Below are 17,428 nucleotides of genomic sequence, written 5' to 3'. Positions count from 1 at the left end.
GTAAGTCATTTCTTGAGTTTTCCTTTTTGGAACTGACATTATTTTCCAGTCTCTGCTCCCTACGTTTTGTGGTTTTCTTCTTAAACGTTTTACTAAACGCCTTTTGCTCTGACTTGCTTGTTTTCTGTTTGATAAAACCTGCACCGAGGTTCTCCGTCTCAGCACTCTCTCGCTTCTCCGACCTTGCCTTGCTGTTTCTTGTACAAGTTCCACCATTTCGAACAAAGCGTTACCACTCCTTTTCTGGGCATCCCAATCTCCGGTATTCTGTCCACAAGTCCTGTTATCTCTCTTGTATTCTGCAGGTCCCTGTTCCATTGCACTTTGTCTGCTCTGATGTTATTAACTCTGCGTGGTTTGTTTATGTTTTCTTTTAAACTTGTTAGTTTACTTTGTAAACTTTCTAGTGGATTTTCTCATTGATTTTGTTCATACTAAAGTACGAACTTTTTTTTTTTTGCAGAAGGTTGTTGCCATTTTATTCATGTGCACCTGTGACAACTGTCTCTGCCACCATTCACTTTTATTTTGATTTATCTTATCCCCTGAGCACCCGCTATAGAAGCAAAAAAAGGTCCTTCACTTCTACCAGCTCTGAACTCCGCCTCCAGTGCCTACGAGCGTTATGCTGCCCTTATGTATCCCTCTCCTTTCTCTGACTCTAAAACTTTCACTCAGCTTTCTTTTCTCGTGTTAGTTTGAGATTTGCTCCATTTCTTACTTGCTATTATAATACCCTGTATATTGTATTACATGAATCACATGATGTATTAATAGACCTGTGAGTATGACTCCTAGATTAAGAATATTTTGCATGCATTTTTTTTTTTGAGACTGAGTCTTGCTCAGGCTGCAGTGCAGTGGCGTGATCTCAGCTCACTGTGACCTCTGCCTCCCGGGTTCAAGACATTTTCCTACCTCAGCCTTCTGTGTAGCTGGGACTACAGGCACCTTAGCCTGCAGCCACGCCTGGCTAAGTTTTTGTATTTTTAGTAGAGATGGAGTATCACCATGTTGGTCAGGATGGTCTTGATCTCCTAACCTTGTGATCCACCTGTCTTGGCCTCCCAAAGTGCTGGGACTACAGGCGTGAGGCACCGTGCCCGGCCCGAATGCATTTTTTAAAGCATGCTAATTAAGATATTTGGAAACACTGATTTATTTAGATGAATAGGCTCACAGATACATAATCTGCGTCTGCCCACAGAACTGCCCCATCCTGTCTTGAATTCATGACAATGAAGGATGGTTCTTCAGTTTTTGGCTGCTACAATTTCTCTGGACTTTGTGATTTCTTCCTCTGCCGAATTCTACTTTGCCTGGACTTTCTTTTCTTTCCTCCTCCTCCTTTTTCTTCTTCTTCTCTTTTGAGACAGAGTTTTACTCTTGCTGCCCCAGCTGGAGTGCAGTGTCAAGATCTCGGCTCACTGCAACCTCTGCTTCCCAGGTTCAAGCGATTCTCTCACCTCAGCCTCCTGAGTAGCTGGGATTACAGGTGCCTGCCACCACGCCCAGCTACATTTTGTATTTTTAGTAGAGATGGTGTTTCACCATGTTGGCCAGGCTGGTCTCCAACTCCTGACCTCAGGTGATCCACCTACGTTGGTTTCTCAAAGTCTGGGATTACAGGCGAGAGCCACCATGCCTGGCTGGACTTTCTATCATATGGCTTTTTTCTCTGGATGCTCTCCAATATGTCTGTCTTCTTGAGCTCTCTGATTCTCCGATGAGTGGTCTGAGCATTTTCAGGTGGGAGATCTGGACCTTGTATTTCCAGAAGGCCTCATAGGTGTCTCGACAAAGGACAGGTGGCTGCAATGCCACTGGACCCACTCTCTGGCGTCAGTCGCCTCTTTGAAGGCAGATTGTCCTCCTTCTATCTTCCTCCTCTTCCCCAGAGATCGGCCTTCCCTTTACACTGTTGAGCAATGTGTGAACATGCCCCAGCATCTGCTTCTGTTGCTTCTCACTAGTCTGTGTTTTGGCACTTAGCTCAGGTCTGGGCATCTTTAGTAATAAAAGAGAGAGAGAGACGGAGGGAGAATGAGACTGATGAAGGATGTTTGGTGCGTATGTAAGGATGTCCAGTGTGCCCAGGGCTCTTGACTTCTCTCTTCTGTTCTTTCCAAATGTCTTGGAGCAAAAGCCCTTAAACAGAGGCTGCAAGATGTGACTTCCATGAGTGTGGGTCCTGCTCTCTGAGTCTGTTTAGGGTAAGCCAGAAGGCAGAGATGAGACACGTGTTTGCAGAGTCTATACATACCTCGTGCACTTCCCCAGACAAAACATACCTTAAATACTGATCTACCCAGGCACAGCAATTTTCAAGAAAAGCCAAAGAGAACAGAGCTTTAGATTTTCCAGGTTGGGCCGTGTGTCATGGCTCAAGCCTGTAATCCCAGCACTTTGGGACGCTGAGGCGGGTGGATCACCTTGTGGTCAGGAGTTCAAGACTAGCCTGACCAACATGGAGAAACCCCATATCTACTAAAAATATAAAATTAGCTGGGTGTGGTGACGCATGCCGATAATCCCAGTTACTCTGGAGGCTGAGGCAGGAGAATCCCTTGAACCCGGAAGACAGGTTGTGGTGAGCTGAGAGCGCGCCATTGCTCTCCAGCCCAGGCAACGAGAGCAAAATTCCGTCTCAAAAAAACAAATAAAAGATTTTGCAGGTTGGCAGAGATATTTGAGAGTTGGCTTTCACTAATTCCTACCTATTTAAACCAAGAGGAGTTTATTTGTATTGCAATTTAAAAAGGAGTTGCTAGCCAGGTGCAGTGGCTCATGCCTGTAATCCCAGCACTTTGGGAGGCTGAGGCAGGTGAAAAACAAGGTCAGGAGTTTGAGACCAGCCTGACCAACATGGCAAAACCCTGCCTCCACTAAAAATACAAAAATTAGCTGGGTGTGGTGGAGCGTGCCTATAATCCCAGCTACTCAGGAGGCTGAGGTAGGAGAATCGCTTGAACCCAGGAGGCGGAGGTTGCAGTGAGCCGAGATGGCACCACTGCACTCCAGCCTGGGCGACAGAGTGAGACTGTGTCTCAAAAATAAAATAAATAAATAAAATAAAAAAAACAAAAAGGAGTTGTTAGGCTGGGCATGATGGCTCACACCTGTAATCCCAGCATTTTGTGAGGCTGAGACTGGCGGATTGGTTGAGGCCAGAAGGATTGGTTGAGACCAGCCTGGGCAACAGAGCATCACCCCATTTTTACAGAAAAATATTTAAAATTAGCCAGGCATGGTGATGCATGCCTGCAGTCCCAGTGGCTTGGGAGGCTAAGGTGGGAGGATTGCTCAAGCCCAGGAGCTCAAGGCGGTAATGAGGTACGATCGCATCACTGCACGCCAGCTTGAGTGAGACAGTAAGACTGTCTCAAAAATAAATAATATATTAAAAATAAAATAAGATCTAAACTCCTCCCTCAAACTCCACATCCCAGTAAATTAAAAAAGAATGAGAAAGAATCATAGCAGTCATGACTGACAGTACGGGCTTTTCCAAAGCGGGTGCTGAGGATCAACGACCGTCTCATTCTCAGCCCGGGTGGACTCGAGGTTGGTCACGTTCGCCTGGGTTTTCTCCTCCTCAGCCTCTCACCTCTCACAATACCGGGTTTCTCTTTCTTCATGTTTTTGGGCTGGACTAGGACTGGCTGGAGTGTCACCTGCATGTGGACCCGTGGGGAGATGGCTTAGCCTCTCTCTGCCTCACTTTGTCTGCCTGTGAAGTGAGGATAATATTAACTGTCCTGTGCACCCCAGAGTCTCACGAGAGTATCAGATTAGGCAGTGGGGGTTCACGCCTGTAATCCCAGCTCTTTGGGAGGCTGAACTGGGTGGATCACCTGAGGTCAGGAGTTCAAGATCAACCTGGCCAACATGGTGAAAACTGTCTCTACTAAAATACAAAAATTAGCTGGGTAACCCAGTGCAGGGGCTCACATCTGTAATCCCAGCACTTTGGGAGGCTGAGGTAGGCAGATCATGAGGTTAAGAGATCGAGAACAGTCTGGCCAACATGGTGAAACCCTGTGTCTCCTAAAAATACAAAACTTAGCTGAGCATGGTGGTGCTTGCCTATAATCCCAGCTACTTGGGAGGCTGAGGCAGGAGAATCACTTGAACCCCGGGAGGCAGAGGTTGCAGTCAGCTGAGATTGTGCCACTGCACTCTAGCCTGGAGACAGAGCGAGACTCCGTCTTAAAAAAAAAAAATTAGCCGGGTATGATAGTGCACCTGTAATCCCAGCTACTTAGGAGGCTGAGGCAAGAGAATCACTGGAACCCGGGAGGTGGAAGTTGCAGTGAGCCAAGATCGTGCTATTGCGCTCCAGCCTGGGCAGCAAGAGTGAAACTCGGTCTCAAAAAACAAAAACAGATGAGGCGGTGTCTGTGCAAATGCATCATAAGCTGTAAAGTGTGGTGCTCAACATGTAACCACAGTAGGTCCCTGTTCCTTTCAGAGCAATGCTTCAATGGAGGAGAGTGGAAAGAAGACGCCTGTGACTGCCCCCCTGGCTACAGAGGAGATCGGTGCCAGTACGCGGCCGTTGTCTGCATGAACGGAGGCTCCTGGGATGGGCTCAAGTGCCAGTGTCCCTCCCCCTACATTGGGGAGGTCTGTGAGGAGGTGTCCAACAGCCTTGACATAAGTAAGTGCAACCCCTGTCCCCCTCCCTGTGCCCTGGGACCCAGCCTCCACATAGGCCCTCCCCCTGTCCCCTTCCCTGTGCCCTGGAACCCAGCCTCCACATAGGCACCAGTTCCTGCCCCACCTGGATGTGAGGCCAGGAATAGGGCCTCTTCCGGGCTGTGGGTTTTTTGTTTTTTGTTTATTACCCAGTGCTAACAATGCTAGAGCATCACAAAATGAATAAAATAGGCCAGGCATGGTGGCTCTCGCCTGTAATCCCAGTGCTTTGGGAGTCTGAGGCAGGACTGCTTGAAGCCAGGAGTTCAAGATCAGCCTGGGCAACATAGTGAGATCCCATTTCTTAAAAAAAAATAAAATAAAATTGGCCGAGTGTGGTGGCTCATGCCTGTAATCCCAGCACTTTGGGAAGCCGAGGCGGGTGGATCACAAGGTCAAGAGTTCAAGACCAGCCTGGCCAACATAGTGAAAACCCCGTCTCTACTAAAAATAGAAAAATTAGCCAGGTGTGATGGCACATGTCTGCAGTCCCAGCTACTCAGGAGGCTGAGGCGGGAGAATCGCTTGAACCTGGGAGGCACAGGTTGCAGTGAGCTGAGACCACACCATTGCACTCCAGCCTGAGTGACAGAGCGAGACTCCATCTCAAAACAAACAAACAAACAAAAAAATGAGCTGGGTGTGGTGGTGCACACCTGTAGTCCAGCTGCTTGGGAGGCTGATGTGGGAGGTTGCTTGAGCCCAGGAGTTTGAGCTGCACTGAGCTATGACCTCACCACTGTACTCCAGCCTGTGCAACAGAAGAAGACCCTGGAAGGAAGGAAGGAAGGAAGGAAAGAAGGCAGGAAGGAGGGAGGGAGGGAGGCAAGGAAGGGGAAATGAATAAAACAAGAAGGTGTATTTTTGACACAAATTTGGCACAGAATTTTACCATAAAATGCAATGGAGGTCACTTCCTCCACCCAGGCTGGGGGGCAGATCTTCTGAGTGGGAGACTCAGGGATGCTCAGCTCAGTAAGTCTACCCTCCTCAGCGCCACCGGAGACAGTCTCCGCCCAAATGGAAATGACTGTGACAGTGACCAGTGTGAAGTTCACCGATGAGCTGAATGACCGTGCTTCCGAGGAATTCAAGAATTTCAACAAGACATTCACGGAAGAGGTAAGTCTGGGAGATCAAGACCCCATGGCCACTCAGTTCTCCCAGAGCAGAGTCTGTAAGGTTCAGGAGGCAGCTGGGGGCTATTTCCTTGTTAGATGTGCAGGAGTTTTCTCCGGCTCCCATGTCCTCAGGGCTTGCCAGTGGAGGAGGGAGAAGATGAGGCCAGGTCTTATCTGGGGGCTGCAGGAGGCCCTGGGCGGAGCAGGTCTCTGGAAAGGGACCACTCCATGTGGCAAGTCTGCTGTGATGCCCTGGGACAGGTCCTGTGCCCCGATGTCCCATGGAAAGGCCCCATGGGTCCTCTGGGATGACATAGTGGCCCCTTGCCTTTCAGATGAACCGTGTGTACGCCAATATCACCGAGTATGTCGGGGTGAACATCAAAAAGCTACGGTGAGTGTCTGGGCCGTGGGAAGAGGGTCTGTGGCATGGAAGCAGCAGTCATAATTATAAATAATTGGAACGGTGCCCCCTGCATGACCATGCTTGGGCAGCTCTCACAACACCACCAACGGTGTGGCTTAAGCAACAGAAATCTATTTCTCCTGGTTCTGGAGGCTGGAGGTCTGAGATCAAGGTGTGGGTGGGTGGTTTCTCTGGAGGCCTCTCTCCTTGGCTTGTGGATGGCCGCCTTCTTGCTGTGTCTTTGCACGGTCTTTCCCCTGTGCACACCTCCCTGCTGCCTCTGCATACCCAAATTTCCCCTTCTTATAAGGACACCAGGCAGACTGGATGGGGCCTACACTAATGGCTTCATTTTAACTTAATCACCTCTGTAAAGGCCCTATCTCCAAATATAGTCACCTTCTGAGCTTCTGGGGGTTAGGGCTTCAATATATCAATGTAGGTGGCACCAGGTACAGTGGCTCACATCTGTAATCCCAGCACTTTGGGAGGCCGAGGCAGAAGGATCATTTGAGGCCAGGAGTTCGAGAACAGCCTGAGCAACATAGCAAGACCTTGTCTCTATAAAAAATACCAAAATTAGCAGGGCATGGTGGTGTGCACCTGTAGACATAGCTACTCAGGAGGCTGAGGCAGGAGGATCAGCTGAGCCCAGGAGTCAGAGGCTAGAGGATGCCAGGATGGCATCACTGCACTCCAGCCTGGGCAGCAGAGCAAGACTCTGTGTCTGCAACAAAAAAACCCAAAACCTCAAGGACGGCCTCTTCTGTGGTTCCAATTCCTCCCTCCATCTCCCTCACTGAAGCTTCCCTGAGACTTCCTGGAGCCTCCCTTTCTAGAAAGTTCTCTTAGGCACAGGCTGCTGGGAGAAGTCCTGTAGCAAGGGACCCAGTGCAGTACCTGGGACAGAGCCATCACCTCAACTGTCCTGCCCCCAGCTCTGCCTTCCCTTGGGACCACAGAGGGTGAAGCCAGCTGGGCGCAGTGGCTCATGCCTGTAATCCCAGCACTTTGGGAGGCTGAGGTGGGTGGATCACCTGAGGAAAGGAGTTCAAGACCAACTCCTGAACAATACGATGAAACCCCTTCTCTACTAAAATTACAAAAATTAGCTGGGTGTGGTAGCAATTGCCTGTAGTCCCAGCTACTCGGGAGGCTGAGGCAGGAGGATCACTCGAACCTGGGAAATGGAGGTTGCAGTGAGCTGAGATTGCGCCACTGCACTCCAGCCTGGGCAACAGAGCAAGACTCTGTCTCAAAAAAAAAAAAAAAAAAAAAAAAGAGAAAGAGGGTGAAGGCTGCCTGGGACAGGATTTGAGAGATAAGCACCCATTCTGAGCTGAGGACATCTTCCCCTCCCTCCTCAGGCATGGCAGTGTGGTGGTGGAGCATGAGGTCCTCCTAAGAACCAAGTACACGCCAGAGTTCCAGACAGCGTTGAACAATGCCAGCAAGGTCGTGAAAGAAAGAATCACAAAAGTGACTGAGGAGCAAATAATGATCAACGATAATTGCTCAGGTAAACTCCTAGGCTTCCAGGGAGGGAGGGAAAGGAGGGGGCAGCAGGGCTGGAGCGTGACTTTCTTAGTAGAGAGGAGGGCTCAGAGTGAGGATGGCTAACGGGCGGGTGCAAGAGTCACTGTGGGGTCCTGGAGTCCCTGGGGGTGCAGCTCAAGGAAGCCCCAGGATTGGGCCAAGAGAGTCTTTCACTTTTGTCTTCCTCTGGCCCATTTTGTTCCTGTGGTAGGTAGGGGAAGGGACAAAAGCAGATGGAGAGAGTAGAATGTGGAGATAGCTAGGAACTCGTCCCAGAACCTGCAAGGACACACAGAGACAGGCCAGATCATCCAGGGCACCAGGACTAAGGGGTACAGGATAGGAGAGTCTGCTGGAAATGGGGACCAATGGGTCCTGTTACACAGGGGTTCATCTAAGTGTGTGGATCATGGCAGAAGAGAGAAGAAGGTGGCATTGGGCAGCTGTGGTGGCTCACACCTGTAATCCCAGTTCTGTGGGAGGCCGAGGCAGGCAGATCACTTGAGGCCAGGAGTTTGAAACCAGCTTGGTCAACATGGTGAAACCTTGTCTCTACTAAAAATACAAAGTTAGCTGGACATGATGGTGGGTGCCTGTAGTCTCACTACTTAGGAGGCTGAGGCAGGAGAATTGCTTGAACCCAGGAAGCAGAGGTTGCAGTGAGCTGAGATCGCACCACTGCACTCTAGCCTGGGTGACAGAGCAAGACTCAGTCTTAAAAAAAAAAAAAAAAAAAAAAAGACCAAAAGGCCAAGCACGGTGTCTCACGCCTGTAATCCCAGCACTTTGGGAGGCCAAGGCAGGTGGATCACTTGAACCTGGAAGACGGAGGTTGCAGTGAACTGAAATTGCATTACTGCACTCCAGCCTGGTGACAGAGTGAGACTCCGTCTCAAAAAGAAAGAAAGAGAGAGAGAGAAAAGAAATAAAGAAAAAAGAAAGGAAGGAAGGAAAAGAGGGAGGAAGGAAAGAAAGAAAATGGAGGTTTGGGACTAAAAGGGCACAGGGGGGCTCAGGACACTTGGAGGGTCACCAGATGTGAGGCTGATGCTGGCCTCTGCAGGGGCCAGGTTCCCACCTCCCCATAGCCACCCACCCCCTACACACACACACACACACACACACACACACACACACACACCCCTCAGCTCCCTGAGGATGTAGAACAAGCATGTGTGTGTCATGAGGGGCTTTCTGTGTCTCCTTCACAGCCTTGCTGTGTTACAACACCAGTGGTACCCAGGTGCAAAACATCACGATGACCCAGTACGACGCTGTAGGTAGGTGATAACACAAGGGGTTTGGGGGAAGGCTGGGGGGGGAACCCAGGAGGAGCAGGGCAGTGCCCCCCAGCCCCCTGGTCACGCTGCTCCCTGTCCCCGCACCTCCACCAGCAAAATGCCGGGAGGCGGCCGGGGCGGACTATGAAGACTACTTCCTAGTGGAATACCAGGACCAGCAACCAAAATGCATCAGCCCCTGCGAGCCCGGCTACAATGCCTCCAAGAACTGTAACTTCGGCAAGTGCCAGTTGCTTCGAAGTGGCCCCCGGTGCTAGTGAGTGCTTCCCCACCTCTTCTAGACCAGCCCAGACGTCCTCGTCCTCCCCATCCCCTGCAGGGCTTCTCCCCAGGCACTGCCTAGAGGCCAAGGCCATGGGACTAGGTCCCAGCCTCTCCTGAATGTGTCCAGCTGCAGAGGAATTGGATTGGGGGTGGGGAAAGACATGAGTAGCTGAGTTCCAAGCCTGCATCCATAACAGCCCCAGCCCTCCCCGGCGTCCTCTCTGTGCTGACAAGGGCTGAGGACTGTGACAGCCTCTGGGAAAGGTTGTCTGATGGAAGAACAGAGAGAGAGAGAGCCTTGCTTCCAGAGGGAGAATAAGATCCTCTGCTGGTGGAATAGAAACAGAAGGCCACACACCCATAGGGGGAGTGGGGAGAAGTGCTAGAGCGTAGTCACAGAGGTAGGAAAGTTCAGAAAAACACTGCCACTTGAAACAGAACCAAAGAGAGAGACCAGCTGGAGTGTCCGGTGCAGGAAGAAGCTGCATGTATGCAAAGACCTGAGTCATTAGTTTGGGAAGGCTTCCTGGAAAAGGTGGTCACAAGCTGGAAAGGGGAAGAAAGGAACAGGGCTTAGAGAAGCATCTCCATGTAGTCGGGAGGAAGAGCTTCAGGGATATAATAGAAGCTTTGGATCAGTCTGCAGCCTGGCTTTCTTGAAACAGAGGAGGATGAAAGTGAGGATGGTTAATGGGTAAGTGCAAGAGTCACTGTGGGGTCCTGGAGTCCCTGGGGAAGACCCAGGTTGGGCCAACTGTCTTAGATCCTGGGTTGCAACTGGAAGCAAAACCTAAAAGCCTGGAGTGGGAATTGAGCTCATTTGAGGACCAGCTCCAGGGATGCTGGTCTTCATCTACGTTCATCCCCGCAGGATGCCTTGCTTAGGCCCCCTGCCAATCTCTTCTCACCTCCTCCTCATTAAACACCCAAGGGGCAGGGCCCAGGTCTGAAGCTGCTGCTGACTCTGTTCTCTCTCCCGCACTGTCCCTTCTCTCCATCTCAGCTGCTTGACCACGGAAACTCACTGGTACAGAGGGGAAGACTGTGACCAGGGCATCCAGAAGAGTCTGGTGTACTGGCTTGTGGGGGCAGGGTGCGTGCTGGTGCTGATCATCCTGATAGCTCTCCTGATACTCACTTTCCACTCCAAGAGAGAGGTGAAATGGTGAGTGAGCCCCTACCACCTCCTCTTCCAGCTCCCTCCAGCTCCTCCTCCTCCTCTGATCCCTCTGCCTCTAATCACTTCATCCTGGAGGTGGACAGTGGGGAAGCTAAAAACGGGGATACAGCTTGTCCCTGGTCCTTGTTCCTGTTCTCCAACGCTAACAGGGTCTCTCTGGTGTTTCCACCCATAGGCAAAAGTCCAAATTGTCTCAGTTGTACAAGTGGCAAGAAGAGAAAGGTGGACCAGCTCCTGGGGCATTCCAAAACATTGGCTTTGACATCTCCCAAGGTATTGGCCTTCCTCTCTGAACTCAATGGCTCAAAATGTGGAAACAGGCTGAGTGTAATGGGTTCACGCCTGTAATCCCAGCACTTTGAGAGGCCAAGGCAGGAGGATTGCTTGAGGCGAGCAGCTTGAGATCACCCTGGGCAACAACACAGCAAAACCCTATCTCTTAAAAAAAAAAAAAAAAAAAAAAAAAAAAAAAAAAAAGAGGCTGAGGCAGGTAGATCACTTGAGGTCAGGATGAGACCAGCCTGGACCACATGGTGAAACCCTGTCTCTACTAAAATTACAAAAAAATTAGCTGGGTGCGGTGGCAGGCACCTGCAATCCCAGCTATTCAGGAGGCTGAGGCAGGAGAATTGCTGGAACCCGGGAGGTAGAGGCTGCAGTGAGCTGAAACTCCAGCCTGGGTGATGGAGCAAGATTCTGTCTCACAAGAAGAAGGAGAAGGAGAAAAAGAAAATATAGGACAGATAGAAAACACAAAATAAAATGATAGGAAGTAATGCAAATGTATCATGAATCATAATACATATAAGTAGATTAAACTTTAGTTAAAAAAGGAATTTTAAAAAAATTCTAGGTATCTGCTGTGGATGAGAGGCACATGTGAAATAGAAACACAAAGCTTGGAAACAAAAGTGTGGAAAATACAAAACAGGGTAATAGTAAACAAAGTATCTGTTGTTTTGTGTATAGCTGTACTCATTGCAAGTACATGATCTTTAGAGCAAAAAGAATTACTAGAGATAAAAAATGTTCAATATTATGAAATGGCTTATTCTGTTAGACACAAGTCTAATTTGTATGCTCAATTAGTACAATCTCCCATATCTTTGGAAATTTTTTAAAGTTTCTAAATAATGTATGGATCAGATAAGAGATTATAGTTAAAGTGAGAAAATACTTAGTATCAAGACTTGTGGGATGCAGCTATAGCTGTACTCAGAAGGAAATTCATAGCCTTAATATGCCTGTATTAGAAAGCTGTTGTCAGTTAATGTTGATAGTTTGTCACATTTTCAATAGTTTTCAGTTTCCTAGGGGTGGGAACAAACGCCCTTATCCTCCGTTGAATGGGATGAAAGGGGAAGATGAAAGTTTGTCCTTCTAACCTCCTATTTCCATGGGGTTTTTCATCTCTCTAGAAGAAAATGATTCCATCCACCTGGACTCCATCTACAGTAATTTCCATCCCTCCCTGGGCCACGTAGACCCTGAAACGAAGGTAAAAAGGGTCTGGGTGGGATGCTGGCCTCTCCCGACCTTGCGACTTTCTTCTCCTTTCCTACATGTCTCCCGACCTTCAGGGAAACAAAGCCATGTTTACAGTTTATGGGTCCAGGTAATCCTCCCAGGTCCATTCTGCCAGGAAACAAGCCAGGAAACAAGTTATTTCAATTTGTAAACACACATAAAAGTCAAAATAGTAGTGCAGTAAATACTTACATATATTCCATCTAGCGCCACAAGACTTAACATGTCATATGTTTCTTTCTTTGTATTGATCTCTTTACTAATTTTTGCTGAGTAATTTGGAAGTCAGCTGCCAACATTATGACACTTGATCCCTAACCATTTCAGCACACACTTCCTAACACCATGATTATATGCAATACATTGATAATAACTGCACAATATCATATGATAGCCAGTTTTCCCAATTAGCCCAAAGACATCTTTTATTACTAGTTTTTATTTTTCTCAGAAGTGGATACAACAGATTTCAAGTACTGGCTTCTGTTATGTCTCTTTGGTATTTTGAATTTAGAATGGACTCCTACATTTTTAAATAGATTGATTTTTTAAGAGTCTAGAGGCCGGGCGTGGTGGCTCACCCCTGTAATCTAAGCACTTTGGAGGCCAAGGCAGGTGGATCACCTGAGGTCGGGAGTTCAAGACCAGCCTGACCAACATGGTGAAAACCAGTCTTAAAAAAAAGAGTCTAGGATAGCTGTCTCGAAAAATGTCTCAGCTGGGCTCTGTGGCTCATGCTTGTAATCCCAGCACTTTGGGAGGCTGAGGTGGGCAGATCATGAGGTCAGGAGTTTGAGACCAGCCTGGCCAACAAAGTGAAAATCTGTCTCTACTAAAAATACAAAAAGTAGCTGGGCATGATGGTACACACCTATAGTCCCAGCTACTCAGGAGGCTAATGCAGGAGAATCGCTTGAACCTAGGAGGCAGAGGTTGTGGTGAGCCGAGATGGTGCCACTGCACTCCAGCCTGGGCAACAGAGGGAGACTCTGTCTTCAAAAAAAAAAAAAAAAAAAAAAGTCTCACACTCCTGGTTTGTTTTGTGGTGTCATCTAACTTGTCCCCCATCGTTAATATCAGAGGTATTAGCAGTATTCTAGTTTTGGAAATACCGGAGGTTGGGTCTAGAGGTTTAACTGAAGTCAGATTAAACATTTTTGTTATGACATAGATAATGCTATTGCCTCACTTCAACAAGTATGTAACATCAGGTTGTCCCCCCCATGATTAAGGCCAAGATTGGTCACATGGGTAAAAGGTGACCACTCCTTGATGATCACTGCCTTAATATTATTTAAACTGGATGGATATTTGAGGGGAGGAGAAATACCAGGTGTGAACGGCTTCGGGTGCTATGCTCCCTTGACACAGCCCTTTGGGGCAAAGATGAAATCTCCAGCCAGGATACCTGCAAACCTACCTGGCAGGGAGGGGAAGACAAAATTGGTTTGTGCTAGAATCCAGGTCATAGGATGAGTTCTAAACCAACCACTTAGGTCAGATGCAGTGGCTCATGCCTGTAATCCCAGTACTTTGGGAGGCCAGGGCAGGAAAATCACTTGAAGTCAGGAGTTTGGGACCAGCCTGAGCAACAAAGTGAGACTCTGTCTCTCTATATAAAAATAATAATAATGGCCAGGCACAGTAGCTCCCAGCACTTTTGGTGGTCAAGATGGATGGATCGTTTGAGCCCAGGAGTTTGAGACTACCCTGGGTAACATGGTGAAACCTCATCTCCACAAAAAATTTAAAAATTATCCAGATGTGGTGGTGTGCACATGCAGTCCCAGCTACTGGGGAGGCTGAGCTGGGAGGATCATTTGAGCCCAGAAGTTAGAGGCTGCAGTGAGCCATGATTGTGCCACTGCACTCCAGCCTGGATGGGAGTAAGACCATGTCTCAAAAAAATAAAAAAAATTAAAAATAATTAAACCAAACACTTCCCATCCCAAGCCTTTTTATGCTTCCAAAATCCCAAATTCCTCAGGAGCCAAGCCCTCAACTGGTTTTATCTCTCTTTTCAGATCCAAATTCAGAGGCCTCAGATGACGATGACATCACTTTAAGGCATGAAGCTGAGAAGTCCGGGAGTGAGGATATTGCAGTCCCGCTAAGCTTGGTGGAACATTTGCCCATAAAGGGACTTCCATGGGAACTCAATTGAAACAAGCCCTGTACTTATTAAGGAGAAAGAGGAGAGAGACAGCAGTGGTGGGAGATTCTTAAACAGAAAACCATGGAAGCTCCAATGGGCTTGTCATGATATCAGGCTAGGCTCTCATGCTCATTTTTCAAAGAGGTTCCAGATTTGAGGGTGATACGGCTGTAACATAGGTCACCCCATTGATCGCCAGTATTGATTTGGCTGATCTGGCCGGGTAGATAGGCGTCCCCTTCCTTCCTCGCTGCTCCATTTTTGTCCGTCCTAAAGCTGCATGCTCAGTTGGAGAGGATGAGAGGACGACCCTCTCTGATAGAGGAGGACGATTCTTCTGTCAAAGGCATACAGATATCTGGACTTCCCTGCTAGAACTTCCAAACAAGCTCAGAGAAGTCCCCCGCTCGCGTCTGCACGGGTTCAGCACCACGGACAGCGCCCTCGTCTCGCTGTTCACAACCGTGACCCCTTCGACACTGGACTGCGTTTTACATTTCAAAAAATACTCTCGTAAGAATTACTGCATACCGTCTCATGAAAAAAACCTATGTTTAAATATATAGCATTTGCCTTTAGTATATAAGGGTATAGGTATTTTTTTAAGTTCTTATTTTTATGAGTTCTGATTTTTCCTTAGTAAATGTTATACTATATATTTGTAGAAGCTAAAAATAATAAATCAACTTTATTATAATTTTCATGGTTTCCAGAGTCTTTTCCTCCTGTTTCCCATAGCTTCTGTTTCTATCCTACCAGACTCTCTCCTCCTCTCCTCCAGAACGTCAAGTCTGATGTGCTTGGGCTTCCAGATAACAAGAGGGAGAATTGCCGTGGAATGAAGACTATTTCCTGAACTCCACTCACTGGCACCATTTGCTGGTGTCCAAGAGGCAAGGCAGACATACACACACACACACACACACACACACACACACACACACACACACGAGAGGCAGGGACTCACTTTCTACCAAAGAAAACCACATTTTCCAGCCGGATGTGGTGGCTCACATCTGTAATCCCAGCACTTTGGGAGGCTCAAGTGGGCGGATCACCCGAGGTCAGGAGTTCGAGACCAGTCTGGCCAACATGGAAAAACCCCGTCTCTACCAAAAATACAAAATTAGCTGGGTGTGGTGGCACATACCTGTAATCTCAGCTACTCGGGAGGTTGAGGCAGGAGAATTGCTTGAACACAGGAGGTGGAGGTTGCAGTGAGCCAAGATTGTGCCACTGCCCTCCAGCCTGGGCAACAAGGGCAAAACTCCGTCTCAAAGAAAAAGAAAAAGAAAACCAAGTTTTCCAAGCTCTCCTTCTGAAAACCGGCTATTTCTTTCCATGCATCTAAGGACACCTGTTCCATTTCCAGCTTTCTCGTGAACTACTTAGGTTAAATCTGGGAAAAATCTATTTGGACTCAGTCTTGCCTTCTGCTGAGTAAGGACTAGGTTGTTTCTAAAGCCTCTTTCATCGCTGTCCTTCTTAATATTCCTAGGATGCTTTTTAAAAATTATTATTATTCCAGCCATGCCGCTCAGGATTCATTGTATTCTTGAAGGTCCCACCCGCTTCAAAACCTAACCTGAGACAGAGCCTGGACTCTGCTTCCCTCTACTGGACGCTCTGAGCACCTGCAGGCACCATGCAGCTTCTCAGCCATCCCCTCCTAGCCTCCCGTGAGAAACATCCGTTACACTTGACACTTGATTATGTCCATATTTGCCATCAAAATCCTGCTTCTTTTCTTTTCTTTTTTTTTTTTGAGACAAAGTCTAACTCTTTCATCAAGGCTAGAGCACAGTGGTGTAATCATTGCTCACTGCAGCCTTGAGCTCCTGGGCTCAAGAATTCCTCTTGCCTCAGCCTCCCAAGTAGCTGGGACTTCAGGTCCCCACCACCACACCCGGCTACTTTTTAAACTTTTTGTAGAGACAGGGTTTCACTGTGTTGTCCAGGCTGGTCTTGAATTCCTAGGCTCAAACGATCCATCCACTTCTGTCTCCCAAAATACTGGATTCCCGGCGTGAGCCACTATGCCCAAGCCTTTTTTTCTTCTTTCTTTTGAAAATTTGCAAACCTACAGGAAGTTAAAACAATAAGGTTAAAAAAGTGAACTCTAGCTGGGTGTGGTGGCTCATGCCTGTAATTCCAGCACTTTGGGAGGCTGAGGCAGGTGGATCACCCACGGTCAGGAATTCAGGACCAGCCTGGCCAATGGTAGAACCCTAACTCTACTAAAAATACAAAAATTAGCCGGGTGTGGTGGCATGTGCCTATAATCCTAGCTACCCAGGAGGCTGAGGCAGACGAATCTCTTGAATCCGGGAGGCAGAGGTTGCAGTGAGCCAAGATCGCACCTCTGTACTCCAGCCTGGGTGACAGAGAGAGATTCCATATAAAAAAGGATTGCATGCATATATTTATATGTAACAGCGAATGCCCTATAACCCTCACCTGGAGTTATCGTTAACATTGTGTCCTATTTGCTCTAAAGTGGTATGTACTTTCGAATTTAGCAAAATTGAAAATTAAAAATTAGAAAAGTTTCAAATAAAAAATTACCACTAACCTGACTTTTAAAAAAGTTTAGACTCAAGGGATACAATATACAAAGGTGTATCATATAGTGCTGAGGGGAATAAAACCATCACACAGGAAGCGAGCATAGTAACCAATAGGTAGTCTTTCTTTCTTTCTTTCTCTCTTTCTTTCTTTCTTTCTTTCTCTCTTTCTTTCTTTCTTTTTCTTTCTTTCTTTCTTTCCTCCTCTCTCTCTCTCTCTCTCTCTCTCTCTCTCTCTCTCTCTCTCTCTCTCTCTCTCTCTCTCTCTTTCTTTCTTTTTTTTTGAGGCTGAGTCTCGCTGTCACCCAGGCTGGAGTGCAGTGGCACAATCTCGGCTCACTGCAACCTCCACCTCCCAGGCTCAAGCAATTCTCCTGCCTCAGCCTCCTTAGTAGCTGGGAATACAGTGCACCACCACACCTGGTTAATTTTTATATTTTTAGTAGAGACGGGGTTTTGCCATGTTAGCTAGGCTGGTCTCCAACTCCTGACTTCAAGTGATCCTCCTGCTTTGGCTTCCCAAAGTGCTGGGATTACAGGCATGAGCCACCATGCCTGGCCCCAATAGGTGTTTTTCCAACTCTTGCCCCCTCCCTCCCTCTCTGCTTTTGGAGTCCCCAGTGTCAACTGTTTCCATATTTATGTTGATGTGCACTCAAAGTTTAGCTCCCACTTA

At 47.9% G+C, this 17,428-nt stretch overlaps 1 protein-coding gene across 2 annotated transcripts in view; it reads left to right on the top strand.

Annotated features, from left to right (window-relative positions):
- The window catches only part of LOC100391166 (uncharacterized), a 51,518-nt gene extending 36,633 nt beyond the window's left edge, over positions 1-14,885 (top strand). For both annotated transcript variants that reach the window (XM_078355773.1, XM_078355766.1), the window contains exons 3-12: positions 4,472-4,660; positions 5,693-5,820; positions 6,155-6,213; positions 7,593-7,744; positions 8,973-9,041; positions 9,156-9,318; positions 10,330-10,491; positions 10,682-10,779; positions 11,925-12,004; positions 14,058-14,885. In XM_078355773.1, coding sequence (XP_078211899.1) covers positions 4,472-4,660; positions 5,693-5,820; positions 6,155-6,213; positions 7,593-7,744; positions 8,973-9,041; positions 9,156-9,318; positions 10,330-10,491; positions 10,682-10,779; positions 11,925-12,004; positions 14,058-14,099 — 1,142 coding nt within the window. In that variant the 3' untranslated portion in view covers positions 14,100-14,885. The remainder of the gene's footprint in view (positions 1-4,471; positions 4,661-5,692; positions 5,821-6,154; positions 6,214-7,592; positions 7,745-8,972; positions 9,042-9,155; positions 9,319-10,329; positions 10,492-10,681; positions 10,780-11,924; positions 12,005-14,057) is intronic.
- Positions 14,886-17,428: the final 2,543 nt, after the last annotated feature.

The sequence above is a fragment of the Callithrix jacchus genome, chromosome 2 (assembly GCF_049354715.1).
Source record: "Callithrix jacchus isolate 240 chromosome 2, calJac240_pri, whole genome shotgun sequence".
NCBI classification, from domain to species: domain Eukaryota; kingdom Metazoa; phylum Chordata; class Mammalia; order Primates; family Cebidae; genus Callithrix; species Callithrix jacchus.
The sequence above is the reverse complement of the archived record's forward strand: the minus strand, read 5'-3'. Positions and strand labels throughout refer to the sequence as shown.